The 19,443-nt window shown below is 43.3% G+C and overlaps 3 protein-coding genes across 6 annotated transcripts; 1 reads left to right on the top strand and 2 right to left on the bottom strand.

Moving 5' to 3' along the window:
* Positions 1-644: 644 nt before the first annotated feature.
* lyrm5b (LYR motif containing 5b) lies at positions 645-3,322 on the top strand. 3 transcript variants are annotated; one of them, XM_079248342.1, is made up of 3 exons: positions 645-826; positions 1,705-1,761; positions 2,982-3,316. In XM_079248342.1, the coding sequence occupies exons 2-3, from the start codon at positions 1,717-1,719 to the stop codon at positions 3,186-3,188; spliced, it is 252 nt and encodes an 83-aa protein (XP_079104468.1). In that variant the 5' UTR covers positions 645-826; positions 1,705-1,716; the 3' UTR covers positions 3,189-3,316. The 3 variants fall into 3 exon arrangements, with proteins under 3 accessions (XP_079104468.1, XP_079104469.1, XP_079104470.1); XM_079248343.1 differs by having other exon boundaries at positions 796-826; positions 1,690-1,761; positions 2,982-3,319; XM_079248344.1 differs by having other exon boundaries at positions 810-877; positions 2,982-3,322.
* On the bottom strand, positions 3,213-8,966 carry LOC306761984 (uncharacterized protein). Of its 2 annotated transcripts, none has more exons than XR_013771488.1 (11): positions 8,890-8,966; positions 8,377-8,592; positions 6,758-6,815; positions 6,350-6,680; positions 6,174-6,271; positions 5,995-6,090; positions 4,102-4,171; positions 3,930-4,015; positions 3,739-3,857; positions 3,546-3,638; positions 3,213-3,427 (listed from the first exon to the last, which is right to left on the bottom strand). XR_013771488.1 is itself a non-coding variant. In XM_079248327.1 (11 exons), exons 2-11 carry the CDS (start codon positions 8,508-8,510, stop codon positions 3,356-3,358), a joined length of 1,164 nt encoding a protein of 387 aa, XP_079104453.1. In that variant the 5' UTR covers positions 8,511-8,592; positions 8,890-8,966; the 3' UTR covers positions 3,226-3,355. The 2 variants fall into 2 exon arrangements, 1 of the variants encoding a protein (XP_079104453.1); XM_079248327.1 differs by having other exon boundaries at positions 3,226-3,427; positions 3,546-3,645.
* Positions 8,967-10,313: 1,347 nt separating this feature from the next.
* Positions 10,314-14,915, bottom strand: sycp3 (synaptonemal complex protein 3; the record flags this gene model as incomplete). Its single annotated transcript, XM_079247522.1, has 8 exons — positions 10,314-10,367; positions 10,443-10,547; positions 10,930-11,028; positions 11,173-11,272; positions 11,408-11,525; positions 12,649-12,683; positions 13,155-13,236; positions 14,789-14,915. The coding sequence occupies 8 exons, from the start codon at positions 14,913-14,915 to the stop codon at positions 10,314-10,316; spliced, it is 720 nt and encodes a 239-aa protein (XP_079103648.1).
* Positions 14,916-19,443: the final 4,528 nt, after the last annotated feature.

Genomic DNA, 19,443 nt, shown 5'->3' with positions numbered 1-19,443 from the left:
TATGCCGTAAGATTTATTCAAACAATTAGCACAACTTTTAATCCCACATGCCTCCTGAGCATCCTCATCAATTTTGGTGTCAGGTGGATGAAAGCCCTAGGACGAGTTCGTTCAAATACGAGGTGAGTAAAACGCCAAAATGGCGACTTTGACCTAAAATGGCCGCCTTCCTGTCAACATTAAACCATGACGTTAAGAGGATTTTTTGTTCGCCCTGTCATGTAGAACATGTGTGTCAATTTTCATAAAGATTGATGACATGCAGTGGCGGGGCTCTAAAAATAGGTGGCGCTCTCGTTCAATTTCGCCCGAATTGTCCCGAGCACACTAGAATACATTCCATTGAGGGGGGGAATTTGGTGAGTTTTGGGGCATGTTCAGTCCCCCAAAAAGGCAATTCATTTGACACAATAATAATAATAATAATAATAATAATAATAATAATAAAAAACGCTTGCATTTCAATAGGCCTTCGCACCGCCTTCGGTGCTCGGGCCTGATAAGCGCAAAAGACGGAAGGCGCTTCGGACGTTTTGGTCCACTTGGCGTTCCGTACTGCTTCGCCTGCTAGGCGGATTATCATCTCTACCTGCGAGACTCTTTGGTTGTTTTCCTTTTAGCAGCTGCAAATCCACCTAAAATGTTATCAGAACTTTTACTAAATGTATTCAACAAGCTCTCTGACTGTGTTTCAGATCATTTAACTACAGAAACCAACGAAACAACTGACTAAGCAGCTTTACCGGGTTAAAGTTCGTCAGTTAGCTAACGGGTCAGAGTTCACCGGAGAAGCACCAGCTGCCTGAACGGGAAGTTACCTGGGCAGGTGAGCAGCTGCTGTTAATGCGAGTATTTAGTTTTAAACCACAGAGGAAAGGTGAGAGAACATTTAGTTTGTCGTCTTCAAAAATAAACAAACAAAAAAGCTTCTTTTTTTTTTTTTTAAATCAGAAAGAGATGTTACCCAGCCTGTTACAGCTGTTAGCAGAGTTAGCTTCACTGTGTGAAGTTTAGTGAAAGTTTACAAAACTTTGCTTCGTTTCAAAAAGAACAAAAAAAAAGTACTTTTGTGTAAATAATTAAATCCATTGTAGAAATTGCTGTTATATAATTACAAATTTATAAATGAACCAAGAGCACGAAAAAACATGTAAACTGATCTGACAGAACAACCTCACTAAATATATTTACTTTTAAACTCTTTTAGCTCATAAATTTAGTTTTTTTTCCCCCTCTTAAATAAATGTATTTTATATGCAGGAACCAGTCTAAAAAGAGTTTTTCTGGCTGTATTATCCATTTACAGCCAGTTATTGATGAGAAAAGCTGCAAATCACGGGATGAATAAAATGCAGAAATCTATCAAACTGGAGTCAAATGAGTTAAATCCAACAGCAAAGTCAGAGTTTAAACTTATGGGATAAAACTGAGAAAACTTGACATTATAAAGAATTGTGACGCCACAGTTCATGTCTGACATTATTTTAATATTTACAGAAATAAAAAATATATATATTTACCGCCAGATTATGAAAATTTAGCAGAAATTTGCATAAAGATGCAGTTTAGGTGGTAGAAGTTTGGATTAAGGGACATTATTTCAGCTTGAATTGTTCTTTTCTGTTTGCCTGTAAACACACTGTTCATGATGAAAGCTCCTGCTTTGTGTGTTTTTCTGTGTTAATGCAGGACTTCTGTCTGCAGGCCCGGCTCAGCATGGCGAACCTTCTCAGGCCTGAAGTGGTCCGACTCTACAAGAATGTGAGTTTTCTGCTGAAAACTGGTCCACTGATGTCTGGAAGGACTTCCTCCTTCATGTCTCGGCTGCTCCACACCAGGACATGCCTAAGTTTTCTCCAGATGCAGTTTTCTTCTTTGGCTTCTCCTGATATGTTGCGGTTGACTTGTTTTTTTCTTTCCATGCACCGCTGTGTCCAACGGTTTCCTGCTTTTAGATGTGCTTTATGAATAAAGTTGCTTTAATCAGTTGTTAGATCAGCGAAGAGGAAAATCAGCAGCGCTCTGCATCTTATCTGATTATGTTGGTTTTTTGGAGATTTTTGGGCTTTTGATTTGAACAATCGTCTGATTTTTTTCATGTAATTCGTGTAGCTCAGTGAGATATTTCACCTTCACGTCTTCCTTTGGACATTTTAGCCCATTTTTCTTCACTTTTCCTTTTTTACTTGATCATTTCCGCTGTGTTGCTTCGAGCGCCGTGAAGTTTTTTTTAGACAATCTTTTAAAAACCAACTAAAAAAACCCAAAAATCAAACGTCTTTTATACGCTGGTGATGAACTTACCACCCTCTGGTGACCTTCATGCCCCAAAGCGCCCACGCACAAGAACTGCTATAAAATCTTTTTTTCCTTATCTTCCTCCAAAATGTTTGTTGCTCAAAAGGACCAAACATCAAATCATTTAGAGGATTTTAACCCTTTAGACGCCAGTTTTATCACCCCGATCGTGACAGAAAAACTACAACTAAATTATTTTCCAATATAAGAACTACTAGAGGGATTAGCGGCGTGATCGGTGGCGGGGATCAGACGGCTGCAGGTCAGAAAGAACTTTGATCTGAAACAGTTTGTATTTTTTTATCTCTCAGAAACTCGTGGCAAAAAAATGTCCATGCAGAAAAAAGCTTCCATAAAATCACAAAGTATTTTATTTTTAAATAAAAAACATGGAATATTTAGTCTAAAATGGATGTTAGTGGCGATCAGATGTGTTTTTATACGTCAGATGTTTCCTCTGATGTTGGCGAACGCGTCCCGCCAGTAAAACCGGTTTTAACCTCCGTCAGGACACCAGAACTACTTCTGTCATCAGCGTTTTGTTGTGAAGGTCACCAGAAGGGCAACAAAGGGTTAATCTTCATCTTATTTAACAGAATGAGAATTTCATCATCATCTTCGGTGGCCTGGACCACGTTTGTTGTTACCATGACGATGTACAGCTTCTGTTCCTCCCTCTGCAGCTCCTCTTCCTCGGCCGGGAGTACCCGAAGGGCGGCGACTACTTCAGGGACCGCCTGAGAGCCGCGTTCACCAAGAACAAGTCGGTCCAGGACCCGGAGCAGATCAGAGCCCTGATCGCTCGGGGGGAGTTCGTGGCCCGAGAGCTGGAGGCGCTCTACTACCTGAGGAAATACAGAGCCATGAAGAAACGCTACTACGAGGAGTGACTCCTGCAGACACGCCACCGCCGTGGAAAAAGCCTCTTTATTGGATCTGAACGTGTGCGAGCAGCGGAACACCACACCGGGTTTGGATCGGTCACAAAGATGTCAAAATAAAAGTAGAAAATAGAAAAGTCGAGCCGAGTCTTCCTTCAAGCTCCCTCCAGCCGTGGTCAGAGTGTGGGCGGGGCCAGGCGGTCTCCATCGGCCAGGTCCACCCTGCAGATCGGGCAGGTGGGGTTTTCCTGCCAGCAGGGACAACAAAGAGTTTCCTCTGAGACAGAGCTCTCACTCTGCGCAGAAAACAACAGACCAAGCTGCTACGAGCCGCGTTGGCAGCGGCGATTTGGCGCGGCGGCTCACCTTCAGCCACCGGTCTATACACTGGACGTGGTAGTCATGGAAACAGGGCAGCATCCTCAGCTTCTCTCCGTTGGCGTAGTCGCAGAAGCAGATCTGACACCTGCCGACCAATCAGCAGAGGTCTGAGCTGAGCAGCGGCGGACAGACGGGCAGTGAACGCAGCGGACCGGTTCGGACCGGATCCTGGACTCACCGAGTGTTCCCGGCGCTGCTGGCGGACTGGAAGTTCTTGGTGGGGAACCTCTGGATCTCCCGGCGGCTGAGTTTCTTGGACACGACGGCGCCTTGGCGCTCCTCAAACGCCAGCAGAGCCTGGAAGACGAGAAGAAGCTGAAGCGTGATGAAGAGCTCGCCGCGTGCGCCGGACCTCCTCCTCTTCCTCACCTCGTAGTCGTTCCCCTGGAAGTCGTCCGACAGGTCCGGTAAGATGCTCCTCCTCCTGCCCCGCCCTCGCCGCTGGCCAATCACATCTTAGAAAACACAGCAGCTGATGAGGCGAGCCGAGGTCCCATCAGTTCATCACACGCAGGAGAAATGTAATCAGATTACTTTGTACCTTCTTCCAGGCCGACCAGCGGAGAGACGGCGGCCAGCACCTGGGACATCCAGCCGGGCTGCATGTAGAACTGCAGGACAGAACAGCGTCAGAGATCCGCCCAGTCTGGACCCAAACCCGATCGGGTCCGCATGAAGACCTGGATCCAGTTCTGGAGCAGAGATCTGGTTCTGAGGCTGCTGAAGCTCCAGATCTCTGCTGGTTTCCAGCAGGAGAAACGTCCGAGTCCCTGACCCGCGAAGCTTTGCGCTCTGCCGGCGACTCGACAACGTGAGAATCTCTCCGTGTTCCGAACAACCTGCAGACGCAGAGAGAGGTCTGGACCGCCTGCAGCCGGGGCCCGGTTGGCCCGCGAGCCAACCATACGGCGACCAATCAGGACGTTCCGTCCGCCAACCGCATGAAGAAGAAGGAAGTGATGCAGATTATTGTTTGGACCTGCAGGGGTCCAGTTTTACCCACCAGAACCAGTTTCTGTAGAACCCGACCCGACCCGCATGTTATGAATCCACCTCGTCCCGCCTTCATTACATCACTTTCCTTTATTCCTGCGTAGATTTATTCTGATCCATGTAAGCAGTACGGCCGTGACGACACGCTGTTGTCCTGATTCCATTTAAATTCTGATTCTCACAATTCTTTGTTGCTGATTTTTGTTTATTAACAAAATAAATGTATAAAACCTTTTTTTACTCGTCATTTTCTTGACTTCAGTTTGGAGAAACAACCGAGCAGCCAGACCATCATTCTGCTGCTGTAACGCCCAAGAAGACAAGTTAGAGGATCAATAATAAAAATTAAAAAAAAAAAGATTTTAACAAAAAAATTTATTTTAAAATTGTGAAACAAAAAGTCCTGATTTTTTTAATTCGATTTTCTCTTGTAAATTTATTAGAAGGTTTATTTTTCTATCCTAAGATGGTTTTAACTTGTATGACACCACAGTCAGAGCCGACCGGGTCAGAGCCGACCTGGTCGGAACCTACCGGGTCGGAACCTACCGGGTCAGAGCCGACCGGGTCGGAACCTACCGGGCCAGAGCCGACCGGTTCAGAGCCGACCGGGTCGGAGCCGACCGGGTCGGAACCTACCGGGCCAGAGCCGACCGGGTCGGAACCTACCGGGTCAGAGCCGACCTGGTCGGAACCTACCGGGCCAGAGCCGACCGGTTCAGAGCCGACCGGGCCAGAGCCGACCGGGTCGGAACCTACCGGGTCAGAGCCGACCGGGTCAGAGCCGACCGGTTCAGAGCCGACCGGGTCGGAACCTACCGGGCCAGAGCCGACCGGTTCAGAGCCGACCGGGTCGGAGCCGACCGGTTCAGAGCCGACCGGGTCGGAACCTACCGGTTCAGAGCCGACCGGGTCAGAGCCGACCGGTTCAGAGCCGACCGGGTCGGAACCGACCGGGTCAGAGCCGACCGGGTCGGAACCTACCGGTTCAGAGCCGACTGGTTGCATCGTGTTCGTTAGGGGTGAGAAAATTGTATCGACAAAAATCAGCAATGTTGAAGAATTTAGAGAATCGAAATCACAACTGAATGGAACCCAGTAAATGGGACAACAGCGCATCGTCGCAGCCCCGGTGTTGGGACAGACGAGACGCGGCGTTGTGCGCCATAGGAGCTCCTGCAGGACTTCACGATGAAGAAAACACTCGTCATGTCTGACCAAACGTGCTGCAGCGTGACACAATCCGCCACTCTGTCCGCCCCGCAGAGAACGCTGTTTTTGTGACGTCGGAGTGAAATCTCGCGCCTGATTGGTCGGAGACGGCGGACTGTCCTGCAGAAGCTCAGGAAGTGGAACCACAAGGGTCCAAGCGGACGTAACGCTGCCGAACATCGGCGTGGAAACGGCGATGCGCGTTCCTTTGGCCTTCAGGACGTCTCACCCTGTGGCGACTCTGTTGATGATGATGATGATGATGGTGGTGGTGGTGATGATGATGCTGGTGTCTGCTTCCTGACTCCTCCTGGTCAAACTGGGCCTGAACGGACAAAGCGGACCGGACATTAGCGTCTGGATCCCGGCGAGGCGTCGGCGTGCGAGGCGGAGGAGGAAGGCTTCTACCTGCAGGCTGCGAGCCAGCGCCTCGTCTTCCTCCAGCTGTAACGAGCGAACGGCGGCCTCCTCATCGTCGCTGATGACGATCTGCTCCGCTGCTGCCGCTGTGGGAGAAATACGCAGAAAACTACAGTAGAGACGGGAGGTGCTGAGGAGGAGGAGGAGGAGGAGTGTCTGCAGACCTGAGGAGGCGTTTTCACGTTCCCCGTTCAGCCATCTCCGTTCCTCTTCGGTGAGGAAGGACAGCGAGTCTGCTGCTGCTGGAGGCGACGCCGACGCCGGCGTCTCCATCTGCTTCATCCGCAGAACCGAAACGGAGGAGAGGTAGGAGGAGGAGGAGGAGGAGGAGGAGCAGGGAGGCTCCAGCCAGCTGCTCAGAGGAAAAGCCCTCAGAGAGGAAGCCGGGACGAAGCCAGCGCCGGGGTCCGCTAGCCGCCTGCGCTTGGACTTGTGTGAGAAACCTGGTTCCGTAGCAGCCGGTTGTTCTGGTCCTGGAGAGACGCCGAGCCCCACCTGAGGACAGAAACACGCGTTCACAGCAAGACGGCGAGAGAACGCACGACATGCAGCAGCAGCAGCAGGCGACTCACGGCGCTGAAACGCTCCTCCGCGGCACGCCGACATCTCCTCCGCTTGCCGAGGTGCGGGCTGAAGAAGCAAACAGAAAAAGTCTCAGCAAACCGGACCAGAACTTTCCTGCTGAACAGGAACCAACGCTGACCGAGGGCTTTCCAGCCAAGATCCGACACGCTGCGTCAGAGTTCTCATTAAATTATAATAAAAACATCTCATTTAGAGTCACTTCACTTTGTTATCGCTGGATAAAAATATGTTTGGCTTTTATTCAGGCTCGTAAAGAGGCAACCCGGATCAGTCTGTTCTGCCTGCTGATGGAAATGAAGGCGCAGTCCTGGTTCTGGGACAGGCGCTGACGGAAAGTCCTGGACTTTTAGCCGTGGAAGTGAAACCAAAGTGACAAAAGCCAGATTCTCTGTGTTTACTTACATCTGCCGTTTAACCAGAACAAAACCAGGAAGCAGGTTAAAACACACTTGTTCCTACGTCTGCTGCCTGGAATCTGGGTGTCATGGTGGACGACCAGTTGACCTTTAAGGTCCATGTTGCCTCGGTTTCCTGTACCTGTCAATATGCTCTCTACAACATCAAGAGAATCAGACGTACCTGACAGAACATACGACTCAGCTGTTGGTTCAGGCTCTGGTCATCTCATGCATCGATTACTGCAGTTCCCTACTGGCAGGTCTTCCTGTGTGCTCTGTTAAACCTCTGCAGATGATCCAGAACGCCGCTGTGCGTCTGGTCTTCAACCAACCCAAACGAGCTCATGTCACCCTGCTGCTAATCGCTCTTCACTGGCTTCCGGTCGCAGCACGCATCACATTTAAAGCTTTGCTTCTGGCTGAAAAAACAATAACTCAAACGTCTCCTGTCTACCTTCACGCCCTAATCCAGACCTACACTCCCTCTCCACAGCTACGTTCCACCAGTGAAAGCCGCCTCGTGTTACCACCACAACGTGGGACTAAATCACCAGCCAGACTCTTTTCCTCTGTTGTTCCACGATGGTGGAATGATCTCCCAAACTCCGTCCGCTCTGCAGAGTCCCTGTCTACTTTTAACAGCAAGCTGAAGACTCAGCTCTTCAAGGAGAACTTCAACACTTAGTTTAGCTGTATTTGTTGGAAAGTTGGAGAACTTAGCCCAGTTCTTTGCAACAAACTTTATGGGATTAATTCTTTGTATTATAACATAGGTGATATTATGGGGTGGGAAGGGAGTAAACAAAGAAAAGCCTGTAGGACTTCATGGAAGGACCTGCGTCCAACTGGACCGTCCACCAGCACCTTCCTACCATGTCCTCTACTGTCTGATTTCCTGCTTGTGTTGTTCTCACTCAGATGTAAGTCGCTTTGGATAAAAGCGTCTAAATGACTGTAAAATAGAATAGAAAAATAGTTGGGTTTTTTTAGAGTCCTGTATAAAACAGACAAAGCTACACCTTGGTCAGAAACTGGGACAACATTTAGCTCCCAACATTCCCATCAGACTGACTCACACAGCCTGTCTTGTCTTCATGTAACCCCCCAGCATCCATCTTTTCTGTGAGATGTACCTCTACCTGTATCCAGGCATCAGATAAAGATGTAAACATGTCTGGAAAGTGTCCCAGGTCAGTGGGAGAGGGTACCTCGGGGTTTCTGGGACCATGATGGGCAGATCTGGGTAGGTGACGTCCTCTGGTTCAAGGAGGCAGCCTCGGTTCAGACCAACAGGACTGTCCGGTTCTGATGAGCAGGGGCTGGCTGCGACCCTCTCAGCCATGGTCTCCTCTGGTCCGGACACACACCTGGTCCAAACAGAATCAGCTGTGGTTCTGTCTCATAGCAGCCTCTGATGGGAGCACCTGAAACACAAAGGATGGGAAGCTACCAGTCCGGGGTTTAAGTCCACATGAAGCCAGGATCAGTCAGTTTAGCTGAAACTAAAAGCGGGAATGTTCCACCATGTGAAGAGAAATGAGAACATTATAACCCAGCTGGCTGCGGTGAAAACAGCTAATGTGTTAGCTCAGTTAGTTCACAGGCACAACTCCAATTATAGATGATAACGAACAAACAAGACGGAAAAATCAGGCCGAATAAATGAAACTTCACTTTTTCTAGTCGTGACAGGAGAAAAACATAAGCTCAAACCATTTTACCTGAATAATGATGTCTTTTAGCCGTAAACTGCAGTCTTGACTAGAGACTGCGGTTGGACGCGAACGGAAGCGACCTTCAAAATAAGAGCATCCACTTCCGGTGTCGGGGAAGTACCAAAAAGTCCTCGCGCGGGTTTTTCTTTCACTTCTCTTAAGACATTAAATAATGACACATGTAAAAAGAAGAAATGAGGAAAAAAGTCACAAACAATGCAATACAGTAAAATATTTGTTTTTTATATAATAATTTTTAATGATAATGAACGAATTTTAAACAAATTTGTGCTAATATTATTTAATGTCCCCCAATATGTATATATATATATATATATATATATATATATATATATGTGTGTGTGTGTGTGTGTGTATACATATATATATATATAGCCCTGCGATGGACTGGCGAGCTGTCCAGGGTGTACCCTGCCTGTCGCCCAAAGCCAGCTGGGATAGGCTCCAGCTTCCCCGCGACCCTGAATTGGAATAAGCGGTTCGGAAAATGAATGAATGAATGAATATATATATATATATATATATATATATATATATATATATATATATATATATATATATATATATATATATATATATATATATATATATATATATATATATATATATATATTAGGGGTGGGAAAACCTAATATCAAAAATCGGGATTTTTTTGTTTCACAACTTTAAAATTGAGTTTTTTTTGTTTTGTTTTTTTTTGTTAAAAACACGATTTTTTTTTCAGTTACATAAAATGAATCCACTATAATTTTTTTGTCATTTTGGTTTTATTGATCTTTTTACTTGTCGTCTTGGGCATTATAGCAGCAGAATGATGGTCTAGTGACTCTGTTGTTTTCTTCTAACTGAAATCAAGAAAAAATACTAACCAAAAGAAGTTTAATAATTTTTTATTTTATTTTTAATCTACAAAAATCATCAATATTGACAAATTTTGTGAATCGCAATTTAAATCAAATCCGCACCCAAAAAGTCGGAATCGAATTGGGACAAACTGGTCCTGGATAAATTAGAGCACTTTTCTGATGAACAAGGGGACAAAATACCTGCCAACTGGTGCAAACATCTGACTGGGAGGTGCAGAAAACACGTGACTGGATTGGAAAGGGTTTCTTCTAGACATGAAAATTTCCTGTATGAAGTGAAACCTAAACCTCAAACTAAAACTAAAAGCTCAGTAACACACACACATCTGGAATGTAAACAAACTTCGTGTTTTATTGAACGTAACGACTCAAAAACAGCAGCGTAAACTTTGTTTATATAAGATCCTAAACAAATGAACATAATAAGCAGAAGAATAATACGCCACATTAAAATGTTCATAGTAAAACTTGTTATTGTAACAAAAAACTAACATTCAGCAGAAACTTCTGGGAGGAAGGGGTGGTTGCCGTGGTAACTGCTGGCTAGAACAACATTGACTGCAGCGATTTGCGGACTGTGGCCATCTCCTGCTGTTGCTGTGGAAACAAACAGTTGTGTGTCTGTAAAAGCAGCAGGTGTTTCTGCGTCGTAGTTTCTGCTGCTGGACTCACCGTGTCCATGAGGATCTTCTTCTGCAGGGTGGCCATCTCCTTCCTCAGCTCCTGCTGCGCCCCCTGCAGGAACATCTCATGGCTCTTCTCCATGTCGTCCATGTTCTGGAGGAAACAGCAGGTCTTCAGTTGCATCAGTACCGTTCAAGACGCGTGTTACTGGGTTACTGGTCAAAAGGTTGAAGCCAGTTCTGGTTCCAGACTGGAACCAGTTTATTATCGTCTGCCGGAAGGGACCCAGTTTCAGCTGCAAACTGGAACCAGTTTAAATATTCATTTGTTCCCATTTCCATTTAAATATGAAGGATTTCAGTGTTTTTTCAACAGCATCTTCTGTCTGATGTCCATCTAATGTTACCCACAGCGTTGTCATGGTGATACACCAAGGAGGAGATGCATGAGGACAGACAGGAGGAGCAGGAGGAGGAGAGACCTGTCCAGAGGAGGCGTGTCCTCCTGCAGGTCTGAACCCCCTCGGACGTCTCACCTTGACAAACTGCTCATAGAGCTCCCGGACTGTTTTCAGCTTCTGGTTCTGAACAACCCGGGCCTGCTGCAGGATCTTCTGCTGCTGCCGGAACAGGTTCTGCAGACACAGGAAGCATCGTGTCAGTACGGGGGGGGGGGTGTCCTCGGTTATCAGGGAGCACCTCCCCCCTCTCCCCCCTCCTCCCTAGACAAAGGTGGGAGGAGGACAGTCATGTAGTGTAGACGATGTCATCAAACTAACGTTGAGCTTCTCCTCCTGCTCCTCCGCTCGCTGGGCTTCCACCTCCCACTGCTGCAGAGCTGAAGACACCTGCTGGGAGTACTGCTGAGTCATCTTCTTCCTGCACACACACACACACACACACACGCACGCACGCATGCACACACACACACACACACACACACACACCACGCACGTTTATCACCGACTGCTGTTCTGTTCTTCTCACATCCATCAGATTTAACCAGTTATAGACCTCTGGCCATGATAGTTGCTCCACAGCTGCTCCAGCTTCTGCTGGCTCCCCCTCATGTAGCTCTTCGTCAGACACTCCAGACGTTTCCTCTTGGCCTGCATCACCTTGCTGATATCAGCTGGAAAGATAACCCACATTTCTTTACTCTGCTTCATCACAGAGCAGCCAGACACACCGGATGAAGAGTCTCTTTTCTATAATTACTACTTCTACGTTGACCTCTCAGTCTGAGTTTATCTGCATGTTAAGAAGCTGCAGAGAAACATGAAGTGTGAGGGTTTAGTTTTCTCAACTAACAATCAATTTCTCTGATCCTAACCAACTCTGGCTTTGGTTAACACTATTCTATTTTATTCTATTCTATGGTTATTTAGCAGATGCTTTTGTCCAAAGCGGCTTATGAGAGTGAGAACATGAGGCTGATTGGTTTCGTATTAACGTAGGTCTGAGACTTCAGACATGACGTAACGCCGCCGTATGTATTATCATGGAACACATGCTTGTTTTGTTCCTTTCTGTTTTTAGTTTCTAAATAAAAAACAAAGGGAGTACCGACACCAACAGGCTATAAGTATGTTATGACATATGCTCGTGTGTCCAACAAAATAAGATCAAAAACATTTAGATAAACAGTGCCAAGTTCATTAACAGGAGCATTAGTCTACATTTACAGAACGTGCATGAACGCACATCGTCCTGTCAGTGGAGAGCAGAACTTATCAATAAACTCAGCAAAATATCTTTAATTAATCAGTATTAACTCCTTAATGCCTGAATTTATTCATAAATTAAATAAATAAATTGGAAAACTAACTACAAAAAGACAAACAAAACAAAATACTGCTTAATATAAAATAAATCATTAACAACATACAAATAATGCAGAAATAATTTCATTAAAAAAGTGAATAAAAGCAAATAAATAAATAAGAGAGAAAAACTACAAATAAAAAAAGTAAAATAAACAAAGACCAGCAGTGGTTTGATGTAACTTTGTGACATCCAGAGTTAATAGTGCTGAGCAGGAACACGTTCAGAGTAACTCGTTTATTCAACACGTCGAAGCGAATGTACATAACGAGATGGTGCGTCCACAAAAACAGCTTGGCATACCTAGATATTATCTGGAGTAATGAATAAGTTCTGATTAAAATATTAGTACACACGATAAGACTCATTTTACGTAGACTTTTATATAACTTGTCGAGAAATCTGACCCTTAAAATATTTCATCATCTTACCTCCAAACTTCTCCAACATCGTCTGCACTTCGTTCCTGAGGCGAGAAAAGAGAAAGATTTGTGTTGAACATGACACAAATGCAGAAGCTCCTGCTGTAGCAGCTGCACAGCACATCAGCATGAAGCTTCACTTCGGGGGGGGGGGGGGGACCCTGGTCCTAGAAGACCATAATCCTGCAGGTCTTGCTTGTATTCCTGGTCTAGCACACCTGATTCAGATCAAATAGATCCAAGAGATTTTCCAGATCTGGGTGTGTTGGAACAGGGAGACATAGAGAAGTGTCAGGATGAGGTTTAACACCGCCTCTGCTCCTCAGACAGCTCCTGTCTGAAGCCTCTGCATGATCACCGTGTATTGATCAAGTCACATGCAGAAGCTCAGCTTGTTATGGTGTCAGACTGCTGGTGAGATGTAAGATATTTAATGTTCTCATCTCAAACTGGGTGAAGGATTTTAATCATGTTTCTGCCATCCTGTAACGTTGGAGATGAAACAGAGACAATACCCAACACCACACGGGACGCCCTCTTCCTCAAAGTCAGCAGCGGGTCTCTTTTTAGCCACCTTGTCCACTACCGGAGTTTCATCTGTGGATCAAAGACAGACATCACAACTCGAGTTAATATCTCACACGCAGCTCCAGCGTATACAATCACAGACACATGCTATGATCACAATTTTCTGTACTACAGAGTGTACTATAATAGTACTACGGAGTTTACTATAACAACATTTTTTCCAGTACTACAGGGCTGTTGCAGGAAAGGTGTTTTGCAGGTATGTGTGACTTCTCTTCACACAGACTTTTGTTTTAAGGACTGTTTCTTTATTCATCCCATAAATATTCATATGAGGGTGAGAAATGTGTTCTCTGCATCTCCTCACTTTGTTTCGTTGTGTCCTTGTTGTGACAATCACTGCAGCCATGTGTGTAATTATGCACACAGATACGTGTTAAATATATGCACAGTTTCTATTAGCAAAACTGCTCTCAGGTTTGACAGATCACATCGCAGATACCGACATCAACACACGCAGAACAGACTCATATTAAATATTACGCTACATGTACTAACTCGATATAGAAGGCATTGGTTTTGTGCCCTTTTAAAAGACAAAACCCTCAATGCACACCATTACTACATTAACTGTTTTTTTTTGTTTTTATAGGTGTGCAATTACATTACACAGGTTTTAGTACACACAGACCTTTAGTAGATTCAGCCGTAAGACTTTGACTGCACACGATAAGCCCACTGCGTTTTTATCGAGTAGAAAAATCAGCATAGTCGGGATCAGCGAGGACTTTTGCAATTCATTTTAAAAAGAAAGGGAGATCATCTGTGAATGGTGTTAGTTTTGGCCACTTTTCAATCATAACATTTTCATTAGAACTTTACTCAACAGTGCAAAAAAACTACTTACAGAAAAAAATGTATATAAGATTACACATGTAGTAATAATTATTAATATTAATAATAATAATAATAAAAATAAAAATAAAAAGAAGCAGTGCCCTGCGATGTACTGGCAAGCTGTCCAGGGTGTACCCTGCCTGTCGCCCAAAGTCAGCTGGGATAGGCTCCAGCTTCCCCGCGACCCTGAATTTGATTAAGCGGTTTAGAAAATGAATGAATGAATGAAAAGAAGCAGTCTTGTTTTAAGTGTGAGGCCACCTCGTGGCGCAAGGCCCTGTGTTGTCACACCGTCCGACAGCCCTGTCTAGTAACACAGGGTTTACCATAATAACTTTTATCTGGTACCACAGGGTTTACTATAATAGTAATACATAGTTTACCATAATAACTTATCTGGTCCCACAAGGTTTACTATGATAGTAATACAGGGTTTACCATAATAACATTTATGTATTACCACTGGGTTTTCTCATAATAATGCTATAGGGCTTACTATAATAACATTTATCTATTACTACAAGGTTTACTATGATAACCGTAATTTATATTGGAATGGTTTTTACCAGTACAACTAATTTCTTAAACACATTTTGCAGCCTCTTGCCCTGACCAATATGGCGGACGAGTTTCCGCGTCGCGGCAACGGGCTGATTGTCAATGCGGTGGTTTATACATGTCTGCTATTACAACCATGTTATAGCCATTAGGTCAATTAATATACCTTCTCTTGTTTCGTCCTCTGAAGCACTCAGCTCTTTCTTTCCGTCTTCTTTGGTAAAATCAAACACAGTTTTATCAGGTTTCTCCTCTGGATGCTTTTTCTTCAATGGTCTTCTCCCGCTTGCCATTCTCTGCACCCAGATAGGAACATGTGGTTAGTTAGCTTAACTACGACAGAACATGTGGTTGGTTAGTTTAACTACACAGAACATATGGTTAGTTAGCTTAACTAGACAGAACATGTGGTTAGTTAGCTTATAGCTAGAGAACTTATAGCTAGCATTAAATTCTGCTGCTAAAGGAGCCTCTGAAAAGAAGGCGTTGAGATTAAAGCGAACATACCGACATAATTTACTAAGTCCTATAATCATACTGACCTCTGTCTACTTATAGATCAACTTTCCGTGCGAGTTGATCCCAGCCGAACACAGACAAACCTAAATTTAATGAACAGACGAATTTGTCAGATCACGCTAGATTCCCGCCATTAGAAGTGTAACGTCAAATTTTGTCACCCTGATAAAACTGAATGTCCGTACAACGTGATGACGTCCAATCTACGCTGCAAGCCTTATTCATTGTTGCAACCGTGTTGTTCCTACACATTATAAATGTTTTGTTTTTTTAAATTAATATTATACTTATATTGTTTCCAGACTTGTTTGTTTTTTTGTTTTTTTTAATTTTTTAAAAAATTATTATTATTTGTAATGTGAAACACACATTACTCAGATAAAATGGACCAGGTTTCTCTTGTTTTGAAAAAATACATCAGAATTTCAGCTCACTAAAAAAGTAAAGTAATGAAACAGAAAACAGTCATCTGTCAATTCTAAGTTTATATACAAATACATGTAATGTTTATTCAAATTAAAATAACAGAAATAGCTGGAATGCAACATGATTTACCAAATGAAATTAAATTAATGGATAAAATGAAATAAAAATACTTTATTAATCCATAAAGGGAAATTAAATATTATTAATAATAACAATAATAAAATTATAATGATGATGATTATTATTAATCAGATTACATATTATTATTAATATAATAATAGTAATAATAATAGCAATAACATTATTATTATTATTATTATTATTATTATTATTATTATTATTATTATTATTATTATTATTAATAACTGAAAACACCACTAAGTTTCCTGATAAGCTGCCTTAAGAATCAGAAACTTTGTGCTCAGCTTTCTGTCATCCTGGACCACATTTTTAGCCAGAGTTTGACTTATCCAGCTGGTCCCTCATTCAGCTTGGTTGCTCTGGCGCCACACACCATGAAGATGCTAGAGAAACTGGTCCTGGTTTATTTTAGACCACAGCGATCTGGAGTTTAAATTAGGAAACAAACACTGTTTTATTTATTTTTAGTGTGTAACCTGCTTTTTGTCCTCACATGAACTGTCTCTGCTATATTATCAGAACTGTAATCATAGAATGATCTCATGTAAATGTGGGATAAATAAAGGCTGAAGGATCATTTCAGCCATCATTAATAAGATAAAGACTTCAGAATCAGAACCATCTTTATTATCATTGTTGTTCAACAACAGCATTTGAGCAGCTGCTCCTTAAAAAGGTATGGAATAAATTTAATAGTAAAAAAAAAACAGAACTATATTCATACGTACAGTGTAGTGAACAGAAAGATAGAAAAACCGGATTCATTGCATGTTTTTAAACAGTTCTTACAGCTAATTATAGCTCTCAGACAGAAACTGTGTGCTAGCTCATACCTGCTTTAGATATGCCAAGATGTTGTGTAATGGAGCTGGTTTTAGTCCAGCTGTTTCATGGTAACGTATTAATGCAGGCTGAACACAAGAAACAGACACATATTTCCAATATTTACCTGCTAATCCTGATACGTCATTTACTGATTCCCAGTGACACTCAGAAGGATGCTGCCAACCCTGAAAAACGAGATGCATCTCATGCTTTCCATTAGTTCTGTAAAGAGAGAGAGGGATCTGTGAAAGCTGGAGGTTGGATGGCCGTCAGCGTCGTCGTGAATGTGGATCCAGGACAAGCAGATATGAAATTTCTCAGTCTAAGGTAATAAAAGCATAAGTTATTGAAAGTAATTTTCTGTTGACCTTTAGCTGCACACTGAGGTGACATTTCAGGCCAAAATCAGAGAGGAGCAGTTCTGCTGCCACAAGGTGGCGCTACACCATCTTCAAACCTGAAGCAGTTTTCCAGAAGTCTGCGGAGCTTTTATTAGAGTTGGACTTAGAGAAAGGAAGGACACTCTTGTTCTGGATCCGTGCATCACTTTACATAAAAAATCGATAAAACTGAATGATTTCTGCAGAAACGTTACAATGGAGGATTAACATGACTGTTAATCTGACTTTTCCTTACAGTCTTGAAAAAAACGAGAGATGAAACCACACAGACGTCTACATGCACCACTTGTCTTGCTGCTTGTCACCTTTCTGAAACATGCACACAGTAAATAATGCAACTATATTTACTGTAAGCAGCTTTATTCTTCATCAGTCTGAACCCTCTCAGACAAGCTTTCTGTCTTTCAGGTAGTCTTCAGGAATAGTTCTCCAGAGCTCCTCCTTCATGTTCCTCTCTGAAAAGCACGTTTTCACGCTAAAACCACAGCTCTGAATGGGACGATTGATCAATGGTTTGAAATTCTTGGTTCTTCCTCCGTCCAAGGCCATCCCAGGTGGGTTGTTTAGACATTTAACGGCGTTCTGCGCAGAATGTTTGGATGTCGGTGGTCTTTGAGATTTCATGTTTTCCTGTTTGTTCATCATCAGCGTCAAAGGTCACAGATGGAAACATAAACTGAGGATAAAATAATAATAGTCTAAAGTCTGGAACATAGCTTTATTAACTATTCAGTTTCTTAAATTTAATGACAACACTAGAAGCTCGGTCCTCACGCAGCATCTAGCTTGATGTTGCAGTCAGAGCAGGAGTGGATCATCTCTGCTACAGGACCAGACTGAAGCTACACCTCAGTCTGTTTGCATTTATTCATTATTCGTACCGCTTAGTCTGATGAAGGGGAGCTGGAGCCTATCCCAGCAGTCTGTGGGCGAGAAGCGGGGTACACCCTGGACAGGTCGCCAGTCCATCGCAGGGCCAGACTGTTTTACTGTCACATATTAAAGCTGGGGTAGGTCATGTTGGGGAGCTAGCAGGATGTGAAAGTGCCTTGGCTCCTCCTCCTGGCTTGGCTCCTCCCCCTCTGGTTCTGCTCCTTGCGTGATCCGAGGCTTTTTTATTCACAGCTTTTTCCACCAACAATTTTCTCTTTCTTGGCTGTTTAGCAAATAAACCGAGCCAGGTCGGGAAATCCTTCCTGCATTTTCTCAGCCATGTTTGCCTTCTGAGTTTCTTCTTCACTACTTTGTATTTTCATCCTAAAACGCTGTTTATATGCAGGGTGTGGCGATCAGGTATGCACTGCTGGAGGGGGAGGAGGGGAGCCGGGAGAAGAAGCTTACGGAATATAAGAAATGAACAACTCCTTTTGGGTCGGAACGTTTGGATTGGTCAGAGTTTTTACAGATTCACAGTAAACTGAGGGGTCTAACTATATTTCTTATTGATCATGATTACAGAATGTATAGACTACTATCAGGATGAGGAACCACTTCACCCAGAGGAACATGTCTCTGAGGAACATCACATACTAGAACTTTAATATCTCATTGGGGAAGTGAGAAACATTGAAGTTGTCTGCTGAGTGCTGTCATGTGCACGTAAAACTGTGGTGCAAGCAGGCCTGAACTGGGACAAAAAACTGGCCCAGGTAATTTGAACTGAGACCGGTCCTCCAGGTATTGATGGATAAACAATAAAGGTTAAGAATGAAAACAAACCTTCTTATGAGAGTGCTTATATACTGCTTTGATTATGTATATGTACTTGTCTAATAAACAAAAACTAACACCATCCTCCCAGTCCCATTATTCCATAATGTAGCTGTCATATTCTACGACTTGGTGGAAACCAAACCTGGGACCTTCCTCAGCTTCACCAACCATCACATTATGCAAATGTTAAAATCACCAGTTCAGATAAAATGGGGAATAAATCAAGAGATAAACACCAATAATTCTGAAAATTCATCAATGAAACTTCCACAGTGTCCTGGATCTCAGTAGAAAATTAAAAAATAGAATTTTAGGATCACCACTGAAAATAGGAAGATTAAGAACCCTTCATTAGTCCTTTGTTGGAAAGGTACAGGTGCAGTAGCAGAAGCATGCAGGTGATATCAAAAAGGATATACACAGAAAAATATTAAGTAATAATAATATATATAATAAATTACATGACAGGTATTCAAATAAAACAAAAGTACCAAATCCAATGTCTTTAAACTGGAGCAAATATTTAAATAAGGCAGCTTCTCCTCCTCCTTTTCCTTCTATTTCAACATTTAATTAAAAACCTAAAAAAGGCTGTTACTACCTTAATAAAATGTCTCGCAGCAACAACACATCTGGCATGTAGCTTATCATTAATATAGGCTAGGATAGCGGCATTATATGCTACTTATATAGGCTAATGTAAAACAGTTTACTGTCAAAGGTGATTCTGAGGACGAATATGGTGGCGCCATCAACATACGAAACAGGATCCAATATTTCGTCTACATATATGTTT

The sequence above is a fragment of the Telmatherina bonti genome, assembly GCF_933228915.1.
Source record: "Telmatherina bonti genome assembly, chromosome: 2".
Lineage (NCBI taxonomy): Eukaryota > Metazoa > Chordata > Actinopteri > Atheriniformes > Telmatherinidae > Telmatherina > Telmatherina bonti.
Note: the sequence above shows the minus strand (reverse complement) of the source record. Positions and strands in the feature narration are given on the sequence as shown.

Bases quoted from the DNA above. Each gene is read 5' to 3' on its own strand.
- LOC306761984 (XM_079248327.1), bottom strand. From the start codon at position 8,510: ATGGCTGAGAGGGTCGCAGCCAGCCCCTGCTCATCAGAACCGGACAGT. The intron at 6,816-8,376 runs GTACCCTCTCCC...TTGCTTCTTCAG, and splicing joins ATGGTCCCAGAAACCCCGAG to CCCGCACCTCGGCAAGCGGA. The intron at 3,858-3,929 runs GTGAGGAAGAGG...CTCGTCTTCCAG, and splicing joins TCCAGGGGAACGACTACGAG to GCTCTGCTGGCGTTTGAGGA.
- lyrm5b (XM_079248344.1), top strand. From the start codon at position 1,717: ATGGCGAACCTTCTCAGGCCTGAAGTGGTCCGACTCTACAAGAAT. The intron at 1,762-2,981 runs GTGAGTTTTCTG...CTCCCTCTGCAG, and splicing joins TGGTCCGACTCTACAAGAAT to CTCCTCTTCCTCGGCCGGGA.